Source organism: Ovis aries, chromosome 22, assembly GCF_016772045.2.
Source record: "Ovis aries strain OAR_USU_Benz2616 breed Rambouillet chromosome 22, ARS-UI_Ramb_v3.0, whole genome shotgun sequence".
NCBI classification, from domain to species: domain Eukaryota; kingdom Metazoa; phylum Chordata; class Mammalia; order Artiodactyla; family Bovidae; genus Ovis; species Ovis aries.
Genome location: NC_056075.1, coordinates 41,428,934 through 41,442,317, shown reverse-complemented (window position 1 = coordinate 41,442,317; position 13,384 = coordinate 41,428,934). Strand labels below are relative to the sequence as shown.

General features: G+C 46.0%; 1 protein-coding gene across 41 annotated transcripts in view; it reads right to left on the bottom strand.

Moving 5' to 3' along the window:
• The window catches only part of TACC2 (transforming acidic coiled-coil containing protein 2), a 230,425-nt gene that overhangs the window by 192,479 nt on the left and 24,562 nt on the right, over positions 1–13,384 (bottom strand). For 35 of the 41 annotated variants that reach the window (XM_060404535.1, XM_027960608.2, XM_060404542.1 and 32 more), the window contains exons 2-3: positions 11,192–11,270; positions 6,157–6,216 (exon numbers count right to left, since the gene is read on the bottom strand). In XM_060404535.1, the coding sequence (XP_060260518.1) occupies positions 6,157–6,216; positions 11,192–11,224 (93 nt within the window). In that variant the 5' untranslated portion in view covers positions 11,225–11,270. The remainder of the gene's footprint in view (positions 1–6,156; positions 6,217–11,191; positions 11,271–13,384) is intronic. The other 6 variants (XM_060404562.1, XM_060404540.1, XM_060404563.1 and 3 more) reach the window with 1 other exon arrangement.

The window sequence follows — 13,384 nt, the reverse complement described above, 5'->3', positions numbered from 1 at the left end:
GTAATGCATTTGAGTCAGTTCTAAAGAGGCGGATGAACCTAGAGCCTAATATACAGAGTGAAGTAAGTTAGAAAGAGAAAAGCAACTATGTTATGTTAACTCATATTTAGGGAATCTAGAAGGGTGGAACTGATGAACCTACATGCAGGGCAGCAACAGACATGCAGACACAGTGAGCAGATGCGGACACAGCGGAGGAAGCAGAGGATGGGGTGAACTGAGAGAAGAGCGTTGAAACACAGACGTCACCATATGCCAAATAGAGAGCCAGTAGATTTGCTGTCAGACAAGGTGATGGCACCCCACTCCAGTACTCTTGCCTGGAAAATCCCATGGATGGAGGAGCCTGGTAGGCTGCAGTCCATGGGGTCGCTAAGAGTCGGACACGACTGAGCGACTTCACTTTCACTTTTCACTTTCATGCTTTGGAGAAGGAAACAGCAACCCACTCCAGTGTTCTTGCCTGGAGAATCCCAGGGATGGGGGAGCCTGGTGGGCTGCTGCCTATGGGGTCGCACAGAGTCGGACACGACTGAAGCGACCTAGCAGCAGCAGCAGCAGGGAATTTGCTGTATGCCACAGGGAGCTCAAATCTGGTGCTCTGTGATAACGTAGAGGGGTGGGAGGTGGGAGGGAGGTTCAAGAAGGAGGGGACATATGTATACCTATGGCTGATTCATGTTGGTATATGGCAGAAACCAATGCAATATTGAAAAGCAATTATCCTCCAATTACCTTCTCCAGGGGATCTTCCCAACCCAGGGATCGAACCCAGGTCTCCCACACTGCAGGCGCATTCTTTACCAGCTGAGCCACAAGGGAAACCCCCAATTAAAAATAAATAAATTTAAAAAATAATAAGGGTTCAAGAAAGCAACTATACTCCAATAAAAATAAAACAAAAAAGAACAAGGGTGCAGGAAGCCAGGTGCAGTGGTTCAAAGCCAAACTATAGTGTATATTTAGCCATAAGTCTTCTCTGCCTCTAGTATCATATCTGGAAAAGAGGGATCATATTTACAGGGTTGTTTCGAAAGTTAAATAAAATAATATGTGTGAAGCACAAGGTACAAGGCTAGATCATAGTAGACACTCATATATGTTAGTTATAATTATAAAGAAGAAACTGATCCAGAACTCATTAACTAGGATCCCCAGTGCCTTTTTCGGCTTGGAGTTAAAACAGTTAATCCTATTCTTCAGAAGCGGCATCCGGCCAAACCTGGAGTCATGCAATTCACAAACTTTAATAATTACTCCAGCAAAAATTAGCACCAACCCCCTGGGCTGGGCCATCAGACGTCATACTAAACAAACTCTCTCCACTGTTACCAGCATTGCATTCATGCTGTTTAATTGTCTTTGTTCAATTTATTTCTCTTTAAGCACACTTAAATCATCCCAGGTGCCCACTTACTCCAGTAGACTATTAGAAGATGCTGTTCTGCCAATGCCATCATATTGCTGAGTACCCTGGGTTCCTCTGGAAATCGAGAGACTACCTCCAAGCTGAACTTGGGATCCAAGACATTTGTAGATTTAAACAACGTATGCACATACTTGGTGCCTGTGTGCGTGCTCATTCACTAAGCCATGCCTGATTCTTTGCAACGCCAAGGACAGTAGCCCACCAGGCTCCTCTGTCTATGGGATTTCCCAGGCAAGAATACTGGAGTGGGTTGCTATTTCCTCTCCAGGGGATATTCCCGAACCAGAGATCGAACCCTCCTCTCCTGCCCTGGCAAGCAGATCCTTTACCATCTGAGCCACCAGGGAAGACCCTGCAGATACTTAGGGGCCGTTTACCTAGAAGCAAAACAATAATCACACAGTGCCTGAGCCACAGCTGACCTCAGCCTGTGGAAGCATGCCCTGGGGTGCCTCGCATAGCACAGATTCTCTTGTCCTGGTCCTCTGCTCCGTGGATGTCAGAGAATCTGAAGCCACCGCGCTGAGGTCGCTTTCAGGAATGAACCTCAGACCCAGCTGCCTCATGGGCCCTGAGCCAGAACCAGAAAGACCTGCCCCAGTGAGGTCTGGGTTGGGGAGGCCTGGGCAAGGTGACTTGCCCTCAAGCCTCCTTACGACGCTTGTTTCCTGCTCATCCTCCAGCTCCCCAGAGTCTTCCAGGATGCCCAGGGCCAGCTCAGCTTCCTTGTTCCCACCCTCTTGCTTCACAGCACTGACCACAGTTTCTATAGTGGAAAATCCTTTTTTTCAAACTACAGAAACATCCAGACGATGGAGCTGCTTTAAAAGGGCATTTTTAATGATCATATTTTTTTAAGTCAAGCCATAATATTAATAAAAGTAATAATAATAGGATTGACTGTCTTTCTTTTCCTCCCCATGCTGTCAGAGCCATAAACAGGTCTCATGACAGCCCCAAGGCCAAGAGAGAGTTCAGAGGTGGTAAAGCAGGGTGGGATGAGTGTTGCTCTTCTGCTCTGGAATCCACGTGCTCAGAGCTCAGGTGTCTCTGCAGGGCTCCCCAGAACCAAACACTCAGGAAAGAACACTGAATCACTGTAATGCCCACTTTCAGGTGTTGGGGCTGTGTGCTGATGAGGCCCTTATCTCACCATAAATCCTTCTGTGAGAGTCCTGATGCATGAAACCCCAGGAAGGGCTGCTGGATGGAATCTACCCTCATTACCATAACCACCTCCACCTCAGTTCCAAAGAGGACACGCCAGTTAAGGACCCTGAGCCTAACCGGTGCGTTGGTCAGCAGCTCAGGCTCAGGCCGCTCAGCTGCCCTTGGCTCAGTGTTAGTCACTCTAGTTACCTCCCACTGCACTGTACCTTCCTGCCCCCAAGCCAGTCCCCCTTCACAGCCTTGGTTGGACATACGGCTTTCTTCTCATTCCCAGCCGGCACGTCTGATGCTCACAGGAAGATGAGTCACCAGCAAGGAAAGGCCTATGAGTCACAGCTGTGCATTTTAGTAGCTGTGGTTGCTCTGGGCTTCCTGAGAGCAGTCCGCCTGCCAGGAGGCCTCAGTGAATCAGTCAGCGGAGGGAAGGAGTGGGAGTAACAAGTAGGACTCAGCATGCAGGAACAGGCATCCAGGAGGGGCTGAGTCTCCTCCAAGGTCAAAAGGCCTCAGTCACTAAGGAACCTTCAATAAATGGATGGAGTTGGTCCAGTCTGCGTGTGTGAATTTCCCCACCAATGACTTCTCTTCCCTTGGGAATACAGACAAGAAACTAAGGCCACACGACTAAATTTCAGAGTTTGAAGAGTGTTTGTGCTGACGAAGGAAGAAATAACTATGCTCTTTGGCAGATTCTAGATATAGGACAATTGTAATGTTACTAAGCTTGAGTTCTTAAGGTGAAACGGTGAATAATTAATTTGACACATCAGTTGCTTCCAAAAAATGCCAGTAGAAAAAAATCACTAAGCTAATTTGCTGGCCTACTGCCAAGAGACTATGAAGAGAGGTCCTACCATGGCTCGTACCCGGCTTCCCTCAGTGACTACGTGAAGGTCTAGTCTCCCCAGGTACCTGTTATCCCCCCAGCTTCCATGCTTAGTACACTTCCTGCCTCCTCTGTCCGCGTCTCCACACCCCCCACATGCACTTCTTTCTCTGCACCCTTATCAGCCATCCCAGCTGTATCTGCTTTTGTCCTCTCTCCCCTAGTCCACAGTGGTGGAAATGTCTCTCCTCTAAGCCCACTTCTGCTCCAGCCCCATTCCCTCTCAAACACTCAAGGTCAGCCTTCTTTCCGTTGACCTCTCTCATTCATCCTCCACTGATCCCTGTCTCTCTTCCACAAGCCCACTGAAACAAGGGCATCCAGTATCTTCAGTCTTTAATTAAAGCTTCCAGGCAACTTTCTCCACTAGCTACTATCCCAATATTCTGCTCCTTTTCTTAGGAAAACCTCTTGGATGACCTACACACCTCTTTCCACTTCCTTATCCCCAGTTTCCGCATCAGATCTCCCCCCTGCAACTTGCATCCCTGTCCTCACTGGACCTGTGCCTGTCAAGGACCTGCAGGGCAACATGAGGCTTTCCTCATATGGCCTGCACATCGTCAACTCAATGGACAGGTGTCTGCTCCTTGTTTGTCAGCAGCGTCTGACGCCACGATATCATGATCGCTTAGGTCCCTCATTTTCCTTTGTGTTGAACCAGCTTCAGTTCCTTCAAAAATCCCCCCCACCCTGGTTCTCCCATTTCCCCTGGGCTTATGTCTAAATGTTGGAGCGTCTCCAATTAATCAAGTCCCTCACTCTCTCCCAATGGCCTTCCCCGGTGACTCAATGGCTACAGAATCCATCTGCAATGCAAGAGACCCAGGAGACTCGGGCCTCACCCCAGGTCAGGAAGATTCCCTGGAGGAGGAAATGGAAACCCACGCCATTATTCTTGCCTGGAGAATCCCATGGACAGAGGTCCAGTCGGATGGATTTAAATATCTGTGCTGATGACTGAAATATACATCTCAGGCCCCATCTCTTATGTATCCAAATGCCCACCAGATCTCTTCACTGTAGCTCCCAATAGGCATTCAGATTTTATGCCAGACCAGAACCTTTGATTATCTCTCTTCTCCCTAAAACTTCCTCTCCTCCCATCCTCCCCATCTAAGGAAATGACATTCCCCTCTACCCAAAGACTCAGGCCCAACACCTAGGGCTCCTTCTCAGTTCTGCTCTTTCCCCCACCCCCTAGGTTCGATCCCTCATTAAGCATTTCTCTCTGCCTTCAAAATACATCCCCATCCAGGAACCCTCTTCCCTGATACTTCATTCCAGGCCATCATCATCTATCTTTTTGACCTCTAGATAACCTCTTAATCAATGCCCCTTCTCTACTCCTGCCTTCTGCCCCCTAAAGACCATGCCCAACATAGCAACCACAACTTTTTTTTTTAAATCTCCAGTCAGGAACTTACCTGGTGGTCCAAGGTGGGGGGCCTGAGTTCAATCCCTGGTCAGGGAACTAGATCCCACATGCTGCAAGTAAGAGTTCACAGGCCACAACTAAGACCCCTCAGTGCAGCCAAATAAATAAATAAATTTTTAAAAATTAAAAAAATATATATATAATCAGTTCAAGTCATTCCTCCTCTGAAAACTCTCACGGGCAGTTTCTCAGAGTAATCTGGGAAGCTAGGATTCTGGGCTAGTCCTAAGTTTGGCTCAAATAAAACTCTTTTCTTATTATTGACTATTTTCATCAACAGCACCAAGCAGAGCTTCTGGAAGCCACGCTTGGTAGGTGGAGCTACTCTTTACTTAAGGCAAGGAACTCAGCACGTGGGTGACTAACATGCCTCCCCCTGGGTGTGGGGATGTCACAGCAGGCTACATTTTATCGCCTCACACTTGACCACACTCATAAGCACACACCTACCTTGATGCTGTCTCCAGGATAAATCTCCGTGTAAGGGAGGCAAAGTCCCCAATTTGCCCTCCTTCCCAGTGGTTGGCAAACACTTCAGGAAGAGCTCAAACGAGGGGACTCAGCCAGCTGCCCAACGCACACCCACACTGAGGGCGCTTGGGAAAGCAATATTCCTTAGGACAAACCAGCTTTGCCCACTGGTGGCAAAGGGCGGCCAGCACCCCATACTCAGCCTCCCTCCAGGATAAAGGAAATCAAAGCAGGAATGTTTGGAAGGGTCAGTATTGGCAGTTTCATTACCTTGAGAACATAAGCCATACTCAGCATCTCACAGCATAGCAACCAAGCCAGATCTTGGGTGTTGTTTAACTGCTAAGTCGTGTCCGACTCTTTGCTACCCCATGGACGGTAGCCCGTGAGGCTCCTCTGTCCATGCTATTTCCCAGGCAAGAATACTGGAGTGGGTTGCCATTTCCTCCTCCAGGGGATCTTCCTGACCCAGGGATCAAACCCACATCTCCTGCATTGGCTGGCAGGTTCTTTACCACTGAGCCACCAGGGAAGCCCAGATGTTTGGCAGACACACCAAAATGTTAGTTTTAAAAATCCAAACATATATTGCAGATATCTACTGTTGTATCACTTATTTGAGGTGGGCAGGAGGAGGCAATGGGAGAAGGAAGAGGAGAAAAACTAAAAATGCAAACAAACACGGCACGCGAAAAGTCTGCAACCAGTTAGAGGTTAGGAAGGGGTCTGACAGCAAACCATACAGAGCACGTCTCTCAGTACCTGCAGAGGCTCAGGGTTTGGAGGCCACAGGATGACGTTATTCAAGCCAGAGTCCTCTTGCTGAAAGCAAAGTGTCTTGCTGTTAGGATGGGCCACAGTGAATGGTAATCCCCCCAAGAACCAGAGAGAGATCCTAACTTGCTGGAGGACCACTGCTACCCAGGGGAAGTTAGACAAAAGAAGGACCTGCAGCCTGAGGGTGTTTGAAGGAGGCAAGGACGAGGCAAGGACTAGGCAGGACTAGGAAGACCCATCTCTCATCCGTTGCACTGGTGATGCTGCTGCTTCTCAATGCCTGGTCCTTAATCTGTGAAGAGAGGTTCATCTGGACCTGGATCTTTCCCTCCAGGAGTTCACTTGTAAGCAGGATACAGGCACCTCCAAGTGCATCTTCACAGAGAAAAAGCTTCTGAGAGAGAGGACTGGGAGCAAGGGTGGGATGGGAGAGGGTGTGGAGGCAGAGGAACTAGTTTGGAGGTGTTTTCAGGGATCCAGTTATGAGGATATAGAGCTGTGATGATGGGAATGGAGAGGAAGAAGGGTGTTAGAAGGCAGGACTTCTAACACGTACTATATGGATGTATGATATTCATGATATGTATGTATACACACATATGTATGATATACATATACATGATATACACACATATATACATGTATACTACACATGTATGTGTATGATATACATGTATATACATGCGTGTACACGTGTATATCCATGTGTATTCTAACACAAGGATATATGTTATATTTTTTTGTCTTTTGAGAAAGTGCTCTAAGCTACACTGATGGGACTGTCATTGCCCTGGAGCCACCTTTCCCCATCAGGCATGGGGACATGACTCAGGCTGTTCCACCTTCCAGGACACAGCAATTGACCCCAGCTGGAGAGGGCACGTGACAGATCAGGGCCCATCAGATTCCTTAGAGAGAGCTGATCAGAGGCTGGACCATTAGCTGGAAGAAGCGTGGAGCGGCCTATAGGGCTGGAGGCACCTCCCTGAGGACTAGGGTGTCAGAGAGGAAAGCAGAGCAAAATCCAGAGAGGAGAGATCACCCGCGACATCTTTTGAAGCCCCGTGACTACTGCAGCGAGACCCTCTCTGGGGACTTCTCGGTTCTTTAGGACAGATGAGCCCCTTCTCTGCATGTGGCTGTTGGAGGTGGGCTTCTGTCTCTCACAACCCAAAACAGTCCTGATTAAACAGAAATTTGGAAAACTAAACAACCAGTTCACTAATCAATCAATCAATCATAGGGTGATGTATTAAAGGCAGAGAACGGGAACAGGTGGAGTTAACGGTGACTCCCACGTTTCTGTCTTGAAGGTAGGATAGGTCATGGTACCCAAGAGAGAGAATGCAGAGGGAAGGATCAGGAAAGGAAGCCAAGGAGTCATCCACACAGAGGCATCCAGGAGATGGTGGAAAGACGGGACTGGAGCTTCTGCCCCATGGGGGACCCTGAGCTCTGAAGCCAAATGTACTTGTGCTTAATTTCCATTTGTTTCTCCCAGGAAGGCAAGCCTTGTTCTGATCCTGAAGTCCTAAAGGCAACCCATGATGCTCCATTGGGTCACGCTTGGCTGAGGTTGGAAATGTAAAAAATTGTGGTGCCAGAAAAACATCTCCCGTCTGCTCCAGGAAGGTGGGCTGTGGGGAGGGAGCCTGGGGTTGGGAGCTGGCAAGAGATGAGGAGTGTGGGTGAAGAGTCTTCAAACCTCTGAGCATTTTTACCCCTAATCAATAACAATCTAAGACACTAAAATAGTCACTGCTTGCAGGAATACAGTGAGATGGGCCTTCATATCCTGTTGAGAGACATATAAATTGTCATCACCTTTCTAGAAGGCACTTTGTATAGAGATACAGCTCCAGATATAGCTATTAATATATAGCTAGAACCTTTCAAAAATACCCTTCATTTGCTCCACCAGTTCCATTTCTATGTATCTATTATAAATAAACCAGTCTTCAATTCTGCACAGTGAGATTTAGTATAGGTAATGGAGAGAAAATATAAGCTACTTTAACTCTGTCTATATTCAAGTAGAAATTCTTCTCAGCTTAGGGAAGATACCAAAAGTGCTAACTATAAAAGGAAAAACTCATCTATTGTACTTCTTAGAAGCTTCTCTGTAAGAGAATTTGGTAAGAGGATGAAAAGAAAAGCTACCAATAGGAGAAAATATCTGCAAACCACAATTTGAAAAAGGATCAGTATCTAGACATTATAAAAATTCTCAAAACTCCACAGTAAGAAAAATCCAGGGAGGAAATGGGCAAAAGACACAGATATTTCACCAAAGTGAATAAACCGATGGTAATAAGCACATAAAAGATGTTCAACATCATCCGTCATCAGGGACATGCAAATTAAAAGCATAATGAGATATCACAACAGACACATCAGAACGTCAACACCAAACAGGGACAGTACCAGTTGACGGCCAGAATGCAGAGAAACTGGCTCACACAGACACTGCTGGTGGGAAGGTAAAGTGATTCAGGGATTCTAGCAGATGGTTTGGTGGTTCCTTATAAAACTACGCATGCAATTACCACATGACCAAGCAGCTGTACTCTTGGGCTTTATGTCCGAGAAATGAAAACTTACGTTCACCAAAAAAAAAAAAACCTGTCTACAAATGTCCATAACAGCTTTCTTTGTAGTAGCTCCAAACTGGAAACAGCCCAGATGTCCTTCACTAAATGACGGTTCAACGAACAGTAGCAGGGAATGCTACCCAGCAATAAAAATGAATGGACTACTGACGTACACAACAATCTGGATGAATCTCCAGGAAATCATGCTGAGTGAAAAAAGCCAGTTCCAGAAGGTCACCTACTGTGTGTGTGGTTCCTCTTATGTAACATGGTATAACATTCTCTAGCTCATCTCCATAGAGATAGAGAACAAATTAGAAATTGCCAGAGGTTAGGAAAAGGGCCCCAGGGGAGGTAGGTGTGGCTCTAAGGGCAACAAAAGAAATTCTGCCTCTGGAAATATTCTGTATCTAGATGGTGGCAATGTTGTATCTAGATGGTGGCAATGTCAGTATCTGGCTTGTGAGTTTGTACTCTAGTTTTGTAAAATACTGCCCTTGGGGTAAACTAGGTAAAGGGGTATCTGGGATCTTTCTGTATTATTTCTTTAAAAAAAAATTTTTTTTTAAGATTTTTTAATGTGGAACTCTTCTTTTAAAGTCGTTATTGAATTTGTCACAATGTTGCTTCTGCTTTCTGTTTTGGTTTTTTGGTCCCCAGGCATGTGGGATCTTGGCTTCCCAACCAAGGATCAAACCTGTACCCCCTGCACTGGAAGGCGGAGTCTTAACCACGGGACCACCAGGGAAGTACCTCTTTGTATTATATCTTCCAACACCATGTCAATCCACCACTCTCTCAACAACAGAAAGTTTAATTTTAAAAACTGCAAGATTTTTAGAGAAAAACACAGGTTTCTGCCTTCTCTTGAAGGCACAGGAAGGTCTTGTAACACTGGGCCCACATTCCCACTTGGCAACCTCTGCTGGAGTTGATGGCAGTGCTCTCTTTTAGACAATGGAACAGAAGCCCCTGTTTGCTACAGTCCCCACCTCTCCCCATTGCCCCCCTCCAGCCATTTAACACCATCACTGTTTCTTCTCTGCCCCTAAAGACTCAAGTTGGCCACCTTTTCATCTCTTTTTTTAGGGACTTCCAGGGTGATCCAGTGCCTGAGACTTTGTGCTCCCAGCTCAGGGGTCCGGGTTCGATTTCTGTTCCAGGAACTAGATCCCACTAGGAGTTAACATGCCCAACTAAGAGTTGGCATGTCACAACTAAAGATCCTGTGCGACACAACTGGGACCCGGCACAGCCAAGTAAGTAAGTAAATATTATCTTTTTACTTTTTTTTTTTTAGCTGCACTGTGCACTTTAAGCAGATCCTTTAAGCAGGATCTCAGTTCCCAGACCAAGGACTGAACCCAGGCTACAGCAGTGAAAGCCCAGAATCCTAACCACTAGGTCAACAGGAAACTCCCTACCTTTTCTTTTGATTATTCCTGTTTTCCTGCTTGAGAAAAGATAGGGAAGAAAAAAAGCTAAGGGAAAAGGAATTGCCCAAGGGTGGCTTTTAGGTCCAATTTTCTCATCCAAAAAACTCTGTACTATTAATCCAAGATTTCCATTGTGTCAGATCAATGGGAAAGTGTTTCCCTAATTTTGTTCACCAGGGCATTGAATTACAACTCTCAAACTTAAGATAAAATCTGTATTTATCTTAATATCCCAATATTACGCACAATTAAGCAAAGTCGATTCCTCAGTTTTGAAAAACTTACCTAACATGGAAATGATGGTTCACATTTAATCTGCTCAACATTGATACATTTTAAAACTTTTTCCAGACCTTAAATTCTTTTTTTTTTTTTTTTTTTTTTTTTGCGGCAGGGGGCTGGGGAGGCTGTGGTAGGGGAGTGTGGAAATGATTTTATTTTAACCTATGATATATCCATGTAGGTTAGTGGATGGGGGAGGGGCAAAATCCGGGGCGGGGGGTGGAAATGTGCCAAACTCGCCTATGTCAATTTTAAAAGCATAGAATAAGAAGTAAGACTAGTTTTTAATATAACTTATAAAATCAAGGCTAGACTTACTACAAAGGGCTTCCCTGGTAGCTCAGATGGTAAAGAATCTGCCCGAAGTACGGGAGACCCAGGTTCGACACTTGGGTTGGGAAGATCCCCTGGAGAAGGAAATGGCAACCCACTGCAGTATGCTCGCCTGGAGAATCCAATGGACAGAGGAGCCAGGGGGGACTACAGTCCATGGGGTTGCAAAGACTCAGAGGTGACTGAGCTGACTGAGTGACTAACATACACTTAATATGAAACTTCTGAAAATGGAATGAGAAACACCTACACGAATACAGAGAGGAGAGGAGACGGACAGAGAGGAGAGGAGACGGACAGAGAGGAGATGCTGGAAACGTCTAGTCAGTGTCACTCAAGAGCCCCGCGCAGGTCAAGGGGAAACCCGGTGACACCCACCTGGTTGCCTGAGGAGCTGTTCTCGTTGCCCATGACGACTCAGGGTGCTCAGCGTCCCTCCGGATTTGATTAGTGCCGACTGGAAGAAACGAAAGGGTATGCACATCTGTAAAACTGAAGGAGGTCTGGGGCTTTTTCTGCCTACTCATCTCCCGGAACTTAAAAACCAGATGATGGCGAGTGTTTATCTCTAGAGTCACATCATGGAAAACTGCATTTGAAGGGCTTTCCTTTGCAAAGTGCCACCCAGCCGTCTTTCCCAGTACAGGCTGGTGTTTAACTCCTATCCGCGGTTGGCAGACACTTCTGAAAGACAAGTTTGTTACTGAGTCTCTGACTTAACGCCAAGGTACACATATACGGATATATACAAATGGAGTGACAAACGGGGCTGGTGTGCCAAGGAGAGCATGAGGCACGCCGCTGTCAGAGTGTTTTCTGTTTCCAATTGTGTTCGGTTTGGAAATCCAGAGCGCGGCTGGGGTCTCACCGTCGGGGACAGCAGAGCTGGGTGCCTAACATTAGCAGGCGTGAAATCCACTGCGCCTCGGGAACATGTGGTTTTGATATTTTTTTACTCTAAACACTTGTTTCAGCAAATCAGTTTCACTTCTGCACATATTTCTCTGAAGGCAGCATGGTTTTCTTGCTGAGGAAAATGGGCTGTTGTAGCCAGACAGTGAATAAATGATCATGAAAGGCGGCTTGCTGCCCGGACACCCAGAGTCACTGCATCGGGCTCCCTTGATGACACTGCTTATTAATCATCGTGGTGATGAAGGTGCTTCCCACACAGCCCACGGAGAAACCCAGGATGTCTGCTGACATCACCCAACAGAGTTCCAGCTCCGAGACCCCATAACAGAAGCGGGAGTGGGACTATTTGTTCTCTTTCCCAGGTGGAGAAACCAAGTTACAGAACGCTTTTAAAATTACAGACTTTTCAATACATGTGCCCCTATGTTCACAGCAGCACTGTTCACAATAGCCAAGCCATGGAGGCAACCTCAGTGTCCCTTGACAGATGAATGGATAAAGGAGATGTGGTACTTTATACACAATGGAATACTACTCAGTCATAAAAAAAGAATAAAATAATGCCATTTGCAGCAATATGGCTACTAGGTAAGCTTTTATATATGGAACAGATAAACACAAGGTCCTACTATATAGCACAGAGACCTACATTCAATATCCTATGATAAACCATACTGGAAAATGATACTCTAAAAAAGAATGTGTACATGTATGTATTGGCTTCCCTGGTGCCTCAGTGGTAAAAAAAAATCTGCCTGCCAATGCAGGTGATGTGGGTTCGATCTCTGGGTTGGGAAGATCCCCTGGAGAAGAAAATGGCAACCCATTCCCAGTATTCTTACCTTGGAAATCCCATGGACAGAAGAGCCTAGCAGGCTACAGTCCATGGGGTGCAAAAGAGTTAGACACAATTTAGCGACTAAACAACAACATATATGTGTGTGTGTGTATCTGAATCACTTGGCTATGCAGCACTAACTAACACAACATTGTATTTTTTTAATAAAATAAGTGTCTTTTTTTTTTAATTTGTTTTTACTTTTGACTGCACCGTGTGACACACAGGAACCTACTTCCCCAACCAGTGATCAAACATTGGGACACCGAGTCTCAAATCACTGGACCACCCGGGGAAGCCCCACCATGTCATTGTATTCAATCGACTATACTTAAATAAATAAATAAACTACAGACTATTTGAGCTAGAGCCTTAGAGATCACCAATTTAATCCAGTGGCAAAACAGGCTGCAGAGAAGGCCAGGCATTTGCCGAAGACCCAGCTGGAGAAGCCAAAGCTGGAAACAGACCCCAGCCTCCTTCCTTCTGATTCAAGATTTCTCCCATGGCAGGATGGCTCAACGATGGACGTACTCAAAATAAAATGTGTCCGTCGATTTGCTTAGGCATTCAACCAACATTGAGTGAGTAGCTACCACATACTATGTGCCATTAACAGTCCCAGGAAAATAAAATATAAATTTTTGAACAAGTCCAGTTAGAAAGCTCTCAAGAGAATGGATACATGTATATGCATGGCTGAGTCCCTTCACGGTCCACCTGAAACTATCAGAACATTGTTAACTGGCTATACTCCAACAGAAAAAGTTTTCAATAAATTAAATAAATAAAATGCCCCAAACAGAGAAAATTATGAG